At 36.5% G+C, this 12,577-nt stretch overlaps 1 protein-coding gene across 1 annotated transcript; it reads right to left on the bottom strand.

Annotated features, from left to right (window-relative positions):
* Positions 1–256: 256 nt before the first annotated feature.
* On the bottom strand, positions 257–12,291 carry adipor1.S (adiponectin receptor 1 S homeolog). The gene is made up of 8 exons (NM_001087252.1): positions 12,180–12,291; positions 8,459–8,622; positions 6,500–6,622; positions 3,855–4,026; positions 3,278–3,464; positions 2,194–2,381; positions 1,810–2,003; positions 257–1,487 (listed from the first exon to the last, which is right to left on the bottom strand). Exons 2-8 carry the CDS (start codon positions 8,609–8,611, stop codon positions 1,359–1,361), a joined length of 1,146 nt encoding a protein of 381 aa, NP_001080721.1. The 5' UTR covers positions 8,612–8,622; positions 12,180–12,291; the 3' UTR covers positions 257–1,358.
* Between the last annotated feature and the right edge of the window lie 286 nt (positions 12,292–12,577).

Here is a 12,577-nt window from a genome sequence, read left to right as displayed (position 1 = left end):
GTAAAGTCACACACTGGGGTGGGGTATGGTATTCATTGCAAAACTCTGCAAACTTTGTATAGCCACAGAAAAGGATCCCCAGTGTCCAGACCAATTGTGTATATATGTTACCGATGTATAAAAATACTTGTTATAAAGTGCAAGATGGTTAATCCATACAGGTATGGGATCCGTTAACCGGAAACCAGATATCCAGAAAGTTCCAAATTACAGAAAGGCCGTCTCCAATAGATTCCATTATAATCAAATAAACCAATTTTTTTTTAAAATCATTTTCTTTTTATTTATAATAATAAAACAGTAGCTTGTACTTGACACAAACTAAGATATATTTAATCCTTATTGGAAGTATAATGAGCCTATTGGGTTTATTTAAAATTTACATGATTTTCTAGTAGTGTGAAGATCCAAATTACGGAAAGATCAGTTATCCGGAAAGCCCCAGGTCCCGAGCATTCTGGATAATAGGTCCCATACCTGTACTTACAGTAGATACTCATCATTAATATACAATCTAACTATAACTTTCAGAGAACATTTCCAAGAAAGCTGTAATCCCAATTTATAGCGGATTATATAAGAAATACTCTGTAATATGTGGTGTGTCTCACATTAGAAAGAATGGAGAAGTAGCCAAATCCAGAAAAAATACTAATAGTGAATAGAAATCATCAGCCCTAGTTAAAAGTAATTTATGTTACTAAACATCTTGGTTTAGGCAGATTACTGTATACCATAACAAGCCATTAATTCATTTTAACGAACAACTAAGGCATCACATTTTATGGTAGTTTTATACCTTATATACATCCACCCCACTTTACCCTTAATGCCCCATGAATATTACTAGGTCTGACACACTCTAACCTAGGAAGAGAGAAAATGTATCCCAGAACAGCAGCGGTAACATATCAAAATGTTCTATTATGATGAATGTGAAGATCTGATCATGTTGGGGACTTGTGTTCAGCCACTGAGTTTTATAAAGGGCAATGTGCATGTATAGCAGCTCTCTGAAGGTTATATTCCATTCAAATGTTGCTCATCTTATATTTCTGAAATTTACATTTTGTAATTTTTGCTCAGAGACCAAGATATACAAGTGCTTATGGCATCTATTTTGTCCCAGGAGGTATTTCAATTATGTACAAAAATCCCAGCTCTTTTCCTCCTCTTTTCTTATTTACATTAGGCACCTTCCTACTGTAAACAATAAATTAGCAGAGACAATGACCTTTAGGGGCATACTGTATATTGATCTTAAAAAAAAGGGGGCTAGTGGATCAGTCTTATTTACATTTTGCACAACCACTGTAGGTCACCAGAAGTAGTAGTAAGTCTCAATCTGTTACTGCTGTTTACAGAAGTGAATCATCTGTGCAGCCACCCTCTAATGCATATCGAAATTCTTGAAGGTTGGAAATGCCATATAAATGTATGAATGCTGCTGCCACAACCAGGACATGGAATATTTGGTGGGACTGGAACTGTGGAGAAAAAAAAATGCTTAACAAATCATATCTTCATAAACGTATATCAAAATTCCAAAATTGCAATAAGTATTTATAAGGTTCAGTTGGAAACCTTAAATTTCAATTTCTCTAGCGGCGATTTCCATGTTAGTTGCTGAAGAGGAAAGAATGGTTGTTTTGTTGTCTGTTATACCAGAGATTAATCACGGGCAACAAAATGTCCCATATGTCAGTGCTCTTAGGGCAAGTATTGCACATAAGGTGCAGCCCTTTATTATTAGCCCTTTAAGATAATGCAAAAGTGTATAAAGGTTACTCTGAAAATTTCCATACGCACCCAGATGTCAAATTTGCCAGGAAAGAAACGTTCAGGGATTCTTGCTGCATAAAGTCCAGCTCCTGTTATATACATGACAGCCATTAGAAAGAACCAGCCCATCTGGCCCACTGTTGTCGCCTTCACAAAGCCTTCTGCAATTGTAAAATGAAGGGTTGGCACAATGCCACTGAGGCCAAGCCCTAGAAACACACCTTTAAATGCAAAACAAAACATGTTACTATGAAGCAATATAGACATCTTTCATTACAACAGGATACATCAAGACCCACTAATACACATGTACACATGGCATAAGCACATGGGCAGAAAACATGACAGCCGACACAATAATCCTAGCCCAAGAATGCTGATCTTCATGACGCTGTTCAAAAAACACATTACCTGCTCTTGTTGGCCTGTGCTTAGGTGTTGCAAAACGGTCCCACTGTGCTACAACTATGGCAGTGATGCCCAGCACACAGACTATAGACAAATAGATGAGACGTGGCTGTGGAGAGCAGTAGAAGGCGTAATAGAGCCATGGCACAAAGCTTCCCATGATTAACAAAGCAATCCCTGAATAATCCAACCTACAGAACAAAAATTCATTATTACATCATTGCTTGCAATAATTGAGGCACAATATGAGTTGTATTAAGAGATCTGTAATATGAATTGGGGTTAGGACCAGAACCAAGAGGGAAAACAGGCGATAGTCTTGACAGACCAGGTTAATGGGTGTCACAAAAGAAGGGAGCTTGGCAATTTTGGGGCAGATTAGGCAAATCTTGAGGCTATAAAAAAAGGAAAACATTTTTTACAACTTCTGAATAAAAGAGTTAAGTGTTTTTACTACACATAACTTACATTTATGGACTGGATTTCTTTGTATGTGTGGATAACTTGGGTTGTTACCGACATCTGGTGTAAATTTCATGTCAATAGCCCCATTATAAATATATTTACCGAGAAAAATAGTGACGTGTTCAATACTTATCTTCCAAGCTGTATGATAGGCACCCCCCTGTATAGCCAATCACTAAGTTTTTCAGCAAGTGGGAAAGATTAGCACAGCAGCACCATTTTGCTGATCTTTTCTAGGGGTCTCGCAAATACTTGAATACAGAGTAAAAGCAAAATATGAAAATATTTTTTTCTCCAAGGGTTGGTGAATTCTTTTCCCAAAAGGAGGACCAGCACAGGGAAAAAAATTAACCAATTCTATTAACTGGGTCTTCCACATTTCCTATACAGGTAATGCTTTTATTTGTATTATTATTATTATTATTATTAATAAGAATAACACTATTAAACAATAATAAGTATTATATAGATGATAATAATAATAATAATAATAATAATAATAATAATAATAATAAAATAATATGAATAGCTGAATTGAATCTGGCCCACTGAATGATATATTGCCACTCATAATACAAATCTGTTTGGCAAGTTCTGAAATCCATTTTCTACCTCCACTTACTTTGAGAAGGTGCGAGAGACTTTCTCAGAGTGACAATACACTGTGTGAAAAAGCCAGGAGAAGCTGAGGCACAATATGGCACCTAAAAAGAACATTCCAAATACAACCTTCTCTTGCAAAGGAGCCATGAAATACATGTTGGGTCGGAGCATAGTTAGAACACCCAGGAGAAGAAAAAGCACAAAGCCTGCAAGAGAGAAAAGTTTCTGTTACAGTTCACAGAAGAAAACAAATAATAATGACACGTCAAAATAAGTGCATGTTATTTGTCACTGCATGGAAGTTATACAGCAACAAAAGCTAAACTGAATGCATAAAGATACAATGATACAAAACAGGAACATGGGAATACTACTGAACCACAGTTTGTCACAGTATAGAAAGAATAATATATTTGATTTTGCTTTAAAACCCAAGAATAAAACGTGGTTTCCTTTTTAAAATTCATACTGTACTGAAACTATTTGGTTCCCAGGAATCCAGCCCTTTGAATACAAATCTCACTCAAAACATGACGTTCAAGTGGTTTCAGTTTTTCATTAATTGCTTATGGGTAAATGTTTTTGTAACGTCATACCTAGCAAATGAGTCCATATGTTTCCAGTCTCAGTGTGTATACGGAATATGCTCCTGAAACATGCTCTGAAAGATGGCATTGGAGGACGGTGTCCATGTAAAAGGTAGTCATTATCTTTCAGCCAATCGGGGAGCACATCATATGGGATGACCCTCCAGCGACCTTCCCACACCTAATCAAGTCAAAAACCGAGACACTGTTTAATTTATAAGTGATAAGAATGTTATTTTACAGTTCCCTCTAAATTTGGCCATACCTCTTCTCTGAATAAAAAGAGCAGTATCTGCCACCAAGTACGGTAAAGTAAATGCTTCCAAAAAAATTTGATACCAGCACCACATAAATGGACCATCTGCAGCAAATCATTAAAATCTATGGTCTAATCTAGGAACATGAACAGAACTACGAATTCACTGTCATTTGATCTCCCATTGATATACGCTGACATTTTTATTAATATTGGTTTACCAAATACAAATGACCCATATGGGTTTTGAGTAATTGTACATAGTTTTATAACGGAGACCAATTATGGATTTATAAGGAACATATTTGATATAACATTTCTACCAGAGTAAAATGTGATAACTTCTAGGTCTGACTCTTTTTCAAATGACATTGCTTGGTAATGCATTACTATTGATTGCACCACTTTACTGGAGTCCCACAATTGTCAAGAACCAGATTTTTGCATAAATGGAAGTAACATTTTATTTATGGGCAACACATTGGATTCAAAGGATTCCTTAGCAATCAAAGTGCTGCCATTTTTTCACTAAATATATAACCACATATTATTTAACCCTTATTTAATGATCAGCTGGTCCAGTGGCCTCTGCTTCCTCCTGTGTCTGAGAGACACTACATTGGCCTGGATGTAGACACATGGAGCAGATTTTGGTGCATAAACATGAGTACACAGGAGGGAGCAGAGGCCAGTGCATAAGCTGATTTTCAAGAATCTGAAGTATTAGTCCCATCTGCCACTGACTTTATTTCTTCCGGTTTCATTTTGCTTTCCCGTTTCTGGCAGATGACGGGTGAGCAAGCACCAGCAAAAATTAACACCTGGCCATGGTATTTGCAAACTGCTCCACAATGCTATTTTGCATGTTCGTAAACACAAAGTTGCCAAAGCCATTTTACACTTGCTAACAATTGCTATAAACAATTACCTTCCAATAACAACTAAATCTTTCTATGGCTGTCAGTGAAGCAATCTATAATGAGACCTAGATTTTGGATAGCTGCAACAACAAAAAATTGTTTATGTTCAACGGCTTACAGTTGCACAGGGTAGACAGATCTTATCTGAAAACAGTGATCTGCCAGGAAATGTATTCTACCAAAATCTATTTACTGAAGTATTTTTTTAAAAAAATTAATTAAGAACTTGAAGATATCTTCTAGGAAAAAACAAATTAATAACAAACACAATAAATGATCAATCAAGCAGTAAAGCTTACTTATCTGTTCACAATGGTTATATAAAGCAAGGAAAATCTAATGTTTCTCAACATTTGATAAATCTGCCCTTAAAGGTGCTTAAAGGAAAACTATACCCCCCAAACAATGTAGGTCTCTATTAAAAGATACTGAGTAAAACAGCTCATGTGTAAAACCCTGCTTCATGTAAATTAACCATTATCATAATAATATACTTTTTTAGTAGTATGTGCTATTGGGTAATCATAAATAGAAAATTGCCATTTTAAAAAATAAGGGCCGCCCCCTGAGATCGTACGATTCACTGTGTACACATACAAACCACATGTAAGGTCACATGAGCCAATTAACAGACAGAGTTCTGCCTTTTGCTTCCTCACTTCTTCCTGTTACAGTTAGTGTTGTAGTATTTCTGGTCAAGTGATCTCTGAGGCAGCACAGATAGAGTCACAAAATGGTGGTTCAAGGCAAGAGATGTAAAAGGGCAATATTTATGTAAATATATATTCCAGTTTGGTAAGATTCTTTAATATGTCATTCAATTTGATATAAACTATCTGTTGCTTAAGTATTCATTTTGGGGGTATAGTTTTCCTTTAAAGGACTAGTAACAAAAAGACAAATGAAACTTTTAAATCGCTAAGTCTTTATTAAGAAATAACTTACCAAAACTCTGCTTGCGCTTCTCTTTAAAAAAAGGTGACACAGTGACGATCCATCATGCGTCGCTCGATTTCTCCTCCCTGGCTATCTATTATAAGGAAGGCAGGGAGGAGAAATCAAGCGACGCACGATGGATCACCTTTTCTGAAGAGGAGCGCAAACAGAGTTTTGGTAAGTTACTTCTTAATAAAGACTTAGCGATTTAAAAGTTTAACTTGTCTTTGTGGGGTTTTTCTTCGTTCTATACTAACGAATTAAAAAATAAAAAAAATTGATGGTACTGGTCCTTTACGTGATAAAGGCAGATCTTGAATTTGGTAAGTTATTTCTTAATAAAGACTTAGCGATTTAAAAGCAACTTTTCCTATGGATAGTTTTAGTTGGCCCTGCAGGAGTGCTGCTTGAGGTGAGGTGCATATAAGAAATAAAGGCTTATAGCACTATTTTGGGCAGTAGGTGATACCCCCCACTAACTGTTCTACCATGAAGAACTAATGAGACATGCAAAACACAAACACACCAATATGTATCCTCACCTTGTATACAAATTCTTCCATCTTTTCCATGGCATGATGGGCTTGAAGAGGTAAAGTTAAAACCCTCACTTCTTCCTCTTCCTCCTCTTCCTGAGACACTTTTCCTGCTTGATTCTCATCTCCCTATAGATTACAATATGAAAGTAGTTGACCATTTGTAATGTTTATTTGCTTTTTGTTGGTATTTAAACTTTCCGATAAGACAAAATCAAAGTTAAAACAAAACATACATTTGTGGGCTATAAATGAATGATGGGAAGGTGCCTGTTTTTTGTATCTGTACCACGATAGTGTCTTTATAAAAAACAAAGTTGTTAGTTTAATGCCACATGTGCACCTATGTTCCAATATTACACTTGGCCGAGGCTACAAACCACAAAATAATAGAAGCAGAGGCAAGGACATAGCTGGGCCACTAGTTTTAGTACAACCAACATGTACAAAGTGGCTAATGTGGTCTAGCTATGTGCCTGCCTCTCATTACTGGTTGTAATCTACTGTCTTTGTTGAAATGGACAGGCCATGTGAACCTGGGCCCCACAAACAATTTATTAAGTCATACACTAGTTACTGGTTTTATTATCACCATATTACAAATACCAGAACCCCTTTATCAGGAAAGCTCTGAATAATGGTAAGGCGTCTTCCATAGACACCATTTTATCCAAATAATCCAAATAGTTAAAAATGATTTCCTTTTTCTCTGTAATAATAAAATGGTACTTTGTACTTGATCCAAACTAAGATATAATTAATCCTTATTGGAAGCAAAAGCAGACAGTTGGGTTTATTTAATGTTTACATGATTTTCTAGTAGACTTAAAGGGGTAATTCATCTTCAAATACTTCACCAGAAATAAAGACTTTTTTCAATTACTTTCTATTTTCTAATTGTGACAGTTTTTCGAATACTGAAGTGTAAAGTTTAATTTTTCACCTTGTTATGTCTTTTTAAAGCAGCTGGGGAGGGAAACAGACTGTGTAAACTGTTCTTAATTGATACCTTTAGAATTAGATGATACAGTGCTTGTATTTGGCCCTGTTGAGTAGAATCCCTGAGTTTCATTAAAGGCAGCTGTTAAAATTAATACAATAGTAGCTAATATTCCACTGATGCTGCTGAGAAAAGTATCAGTCAGTCAATTATAACAATTCAGAATCTGAATCACTGAGCTGCCAGACTGAAACACCAGACCGGAACATTAAACTGTGAAATTCAATTTTGGAAAAAACACTAAAAAAATAAAAGATGGAAAACAACGCAAAAAAGTATTTATTTCTAGCGAACAATCTAAAAACAACTCAACTGAAAAAGTGTTTGGAAGGTGAACAACCCCTTCAACAGGAACAGTTCAGTGTAGAAATAAAAACTGGGTAAATTGATAGGCTGTGCAAAATAAAACATGTTTCTAATATAGTTAGCCAAAAATCTAATGTATAAAGGCTGGAGTTAATGGATGTCTAACAGAACACTACTTCCTGCTTTTCAGCTCTCTAACTCGGAGTTAGTCTGGGGGGCCAAATGGGACACAACTGTTCAGTGAGTTTGCAATTGATCTTTAGCATGCAGCTCAGATTCAAAAGCAAACAGTTATGACCCATGTGCCCCCCCCAGTCACTGATTGGTGACTGACTGGTAACCAGTCTTTATACATTATATTTTGGATAACTAACTATAATAGAAACATTTTTTATTTTGCACAGCCTATTTATCCCGTTTTTATTTTTATACTGAACAATTGCTTTAAGGTATAAAAATCAAAATTACAGAAAGATTAGTTATCTGGAAAGCCCACGGTCCCAAGCATTCTAGATAACACGTCCTATACTTGTACATACATTGTTGGCTTGCTAATATTTGGTACATAGGAATAAAAGAGGCACCGTTGTAAAATCCTGTGTAAATGTCAATTTAAAAAAAAAAAAAAGGAATTGATTTTGTGCTGTAGGAATACATACACAAGAAGAGGTCTGTCCTATTTTGTCTCTTCCGGCTTTCAGGAGAGGACCCAGTTCAGCAAGTTCCAAATCATCAGCTTCTCCTCTGCTACTGCTGCTGCTCTTGGACAGGGCACATTCCTGCCCGGATGACAAAGGCTTGCACGTGGCCATTGAGTTAATGTCTAGGATAGAATCAGAAAACCAGTTAAAGAGATACAGACACCAGAAATTAAACCTTTTTTTACATCTTTTATAATATTGTCTTTGCATGCTATTTATAATTTTGCCATAAAAAAGAATTTACAGATGTTTTTACCCGTCTGATCCCCATGTTCCTCTATGAGGGTGCTGCCATATTTGAGCTTCAGCAGTCTGTTAGCATTAGAAACTCTAACTGACATGTTGAGAAGGGACAGTCAGGTTGGCAATTTCAAGTAACAATTACAACAGCAGCCATATCAGTCAAAAACTATCAACTATAGGTAACTTTTGATGTACATTAATATTTTGATTAATAATTTTAGTGTCAGTATCACTTTAAACTGACTTTTTTGCACTCTTTTGGAAAGAGAGAGGAGAATGTAAATACACTTAAAGGGCATGCCAACCTCAAAATAAAAATTTGCCTAATATAAGAAAACATAATTCTAGGCAACTTTCCAAAATACATTAAAATGTTTCAGTGATTTCAGTTATTTGTAAAAACAATTGCTACTGAAAGTATCATTTTCTGAACTCCTGTTTGTTACTTTTAAAACAATGTTGCAAAAGTATTTTTCCCCCCAGAAAAGTATGTTAATCAACTGGCTAGTCTTACATTATTTCAGTCTGAGACATCAAAGCAGAGAATAGAAAGGGACAGACAAACACTGCTGTCAATAGCATAACATATACAAACAACTTAAAAGTCATAGAAAAATTGTAATTAATATATATTGCAAGGTTGCTTAGAATTAGGCTTTAATTAATTAGGCAAAGCAAATTAATTTTTTTTTGGGGGGGGGGGGTTGACATTCCCTTGAAATATTTATGCCTTGTAAAATGTATATAGACATAAATCCCAATAAACCAGACCATATTAGGAAAAATGTTGGCTCTATCAGATTTGTAACCTGATTTATAATGAAAAATCCCCCTGGGTGACATCTGCTCGGTCTTCGGTATCTTGTTCTTATCTTGTTTCGTGATCGGTAAATTGGTTCTGTGAGGTATAGAATAACAGTGCCTTCCTCCCTTCAACCTTTGTTGTGACTGTTTTGTTAGCAGAAGCCCACTGTGCAGCAGGATTTGTACACAAATAATCTAAATTATCTACCATTTTAGGACCAAACATGGAACAGCTTTTATCTTGTTTAGTTTAAGAAATAGCAAAAGTCAGATTGAATATAATTAAATCAATAGGGGAAAAAGTATGCACATCTTATTAACTGAACCCATACTGAAAAATAGGTATAAAGTCCCCTCTAAATTAATTAGCAAGGGAAACCATCTGTAAGAAGTCCCCACACTGTGAATTAATACTTTTTTTCATTTTCTAAACTGATGAGCAAGTCTCCAAGCTCCCAGAAGTACCAAAAACGGCCAAGGAAGAGAACATGGGCTAAAATCAGTTGTTTTATCCTAAACACATTTGATCACCAACTTAATATTGTAACTTTACTACTGAGAAAAGTTCAGTTTAATTGGTTTTATTTGGCTGATTTAGTCTTACTAGATGTAGAAAGCTAGAAAGTTCTAAATTATTATTTCTAATACCTAACAAGGTTTTTTTTAAATGATTTCCAATATGAATACACTAAATTGAATCATACAAAACAATTAAAATCGGATACAGTGCCTTTTCTAAGCCAAATCCTGGGCTGTAAAGCAGCCTTTTTTCAATTTTCACCATTGCTACTCAGCAGCTTGTTTATATAAACTATAGTAGCGTTTCTAAATCTTAACAGTGGATGGCAACACTACATAATATTTTCATTACTTTAAAACACTTATTTTTTTGTGTTACTGTTCCTTTAAAGGAACATCAAAAAATGAAATTGTTTTAATGTAATACAAATATAATGCAGCGTTGCCCTGCACTGGTAAAACTGCTGTGTTTGCTTCAGAAACACCACTATTGTTTATGTAAATAAGCTGCTGTGTAGCCATGGGGCAGTTATACAAATGGGAAAAGGCTTAAGTTAAACAGCAGATAAGCTGTCTCAGCCAAAAACACAAATTTAACTAATTTAATGAAGCAAGACCAGTATGTCTATGTTTAAAAAACATAATAAAAATTTCAGAGGTTAAAACGGTACAGTTGATCATAGACACTTTAGCATGGATCTGCAGAGTAAATATATAATATAAATGTACAATTTTAAAAAACTGCTATTTTTGAAGGTAATAATTGGAACTATTAAGTTAATAAAAGAAGGAATGCACATAACCCTAAATATAAATGTCACCAACATATGAAAGAGAATAGAGAGCATATAGGCACTATGTTATAGACAGAGAATAGTCCCAAAAGCCCATGTGACATATTTACAAACTTTAAACTGCAAAGTCATCCTACCCTTACTAAAAACATGAACTCATTCCTATTCGCAAAGAATGAAACAACCACAACATTTATACTTATTCTCATAACAAGTCAGATACATATATATAGAACAATTTTAACAGTAATTTAACTATAGTTCCATAGGTATGCACCACGGGGTAAGTCCTTTATTCGAGTCCCATTGCCCTGCATTTGTCAACTGATTAAGAAACTGCTCCAAATGGTTAAAGCACTTGTTGTAAAATTCGTTGCAGACAGTGGAACCACAGGTCTGATAGGCTTATGTTAGGTCACAATCAAATCAATGTTTTCTATACGTACACTATTGAGGTGTTGCGATATTTTTAATTATCTGCATGTTTTAAAGGGGCAGTTACTCCCTCGTTTAAAAAACAGGGTTTGAGCCAGGTCCGGACTGAGAATTAAAATAGCCCCTGGCATTTCAGTACACAGAGGACCAATGAGCCAACATAGAGGCCTAAACAACCCCCACCGGCCCACTAAATACTGACTTTATATGGGACCTTATAGCAGCCCCTCTGGCATTTGCCAGAACCATTGTCGGACTGGCCCGGCGGGAAACCGGGCAAAAACCCGGTGGGCACCGACCCTTAATGGGCACCCACCGGGCCAGACCCCTCTCCCGACCTTTTGTTTTTTTTAAAAAAAAAATGTTCTTTAGGCGCCACGCAGCGACATCTGCGCATGCGCCATTTATGGAGGAGCGCCGAGTGGCACCTTTCAAGTCGGTCGGGGGTCAGAGTTGGCCCTGGACAGTAGTCCCGGTGGGCGCCCCAGTCCAACCCTGGCCAGAACACACAGATTTCCAGTCCGGCCATGGTTTGAATTGAACATAATTTCTGCCTATGTTTATATTTTCTTGGTGAAATCTGAATAGTTGACTTATGATCACTACAATCAAAACAAATCAGCACCCCAGTCACTCACAGCCAATGAAACAGGAGACGGGGGAGAATAGGGTTTGTTTATACAGATCTTTGATTATCATCAGCATCATTATCTCCCCAGGTTACCCTATCCAATAGGATGCCAGTTAGCGACCCTACTCATGACATGTAGAAGACAGGAAGAAATAAAAATGGGGGATGGGGGCAAAAACTCAGTTGTTGTTCATGTTATGAGGGTGATTATATCCCAGTGCTGCGTTTTTTTTTAAACCAAATTGCTACTTACTCTAGAGCATACCACCAAACAGTCCCGATCTTCTTAATACAGCCAACTGTCCCGAGAGGTTAAACGTCCCGCAGCGCCGTTAACATATAGCTGCTCGAATCCTTCCGGACAGCTAATCCAGATGACATAACCTTCATCTCGCGAGACTCTACCGTCACGCTACACGCACATAAACTCAGTGACGTTGCACGTACTCGCTAGGAGGAGTGATGAGCTAGGACGGAGTCATTTATTGGTAGCGGCTAGTTCCTTATCCTCGGAAAGGACCTCCGTGACGTCACGAGCATGTGATTATACCATGTGACCGCTCCATTGCGCATTACCTACTAGTGAGCGGTAAATACACACAGGCAAAAGCGCTTATGGATTCTAGTGGCAGGCAATGAACACTTCACAGG

The sequence above is a fragment of the Xenopus laevis genome, chromosome 2S (genome assembly GCF_017654675.1).
Source record: "Xenopus laevis strain J_2021 chromosome 2S, Xenopus_laevis_v10.1, whole genome shotgun sequence".
NCBI classification, from domain to species: Eukaryota; Metazoa; Chordata; class Amphibia; order Anura; family Pipidae; genus Xenopus; species Xenopus laevis.
Note: the sequence above shows the minus strand (reverse complement) of the source record. Positions and strands in the feature narration are given on the sequence as shown.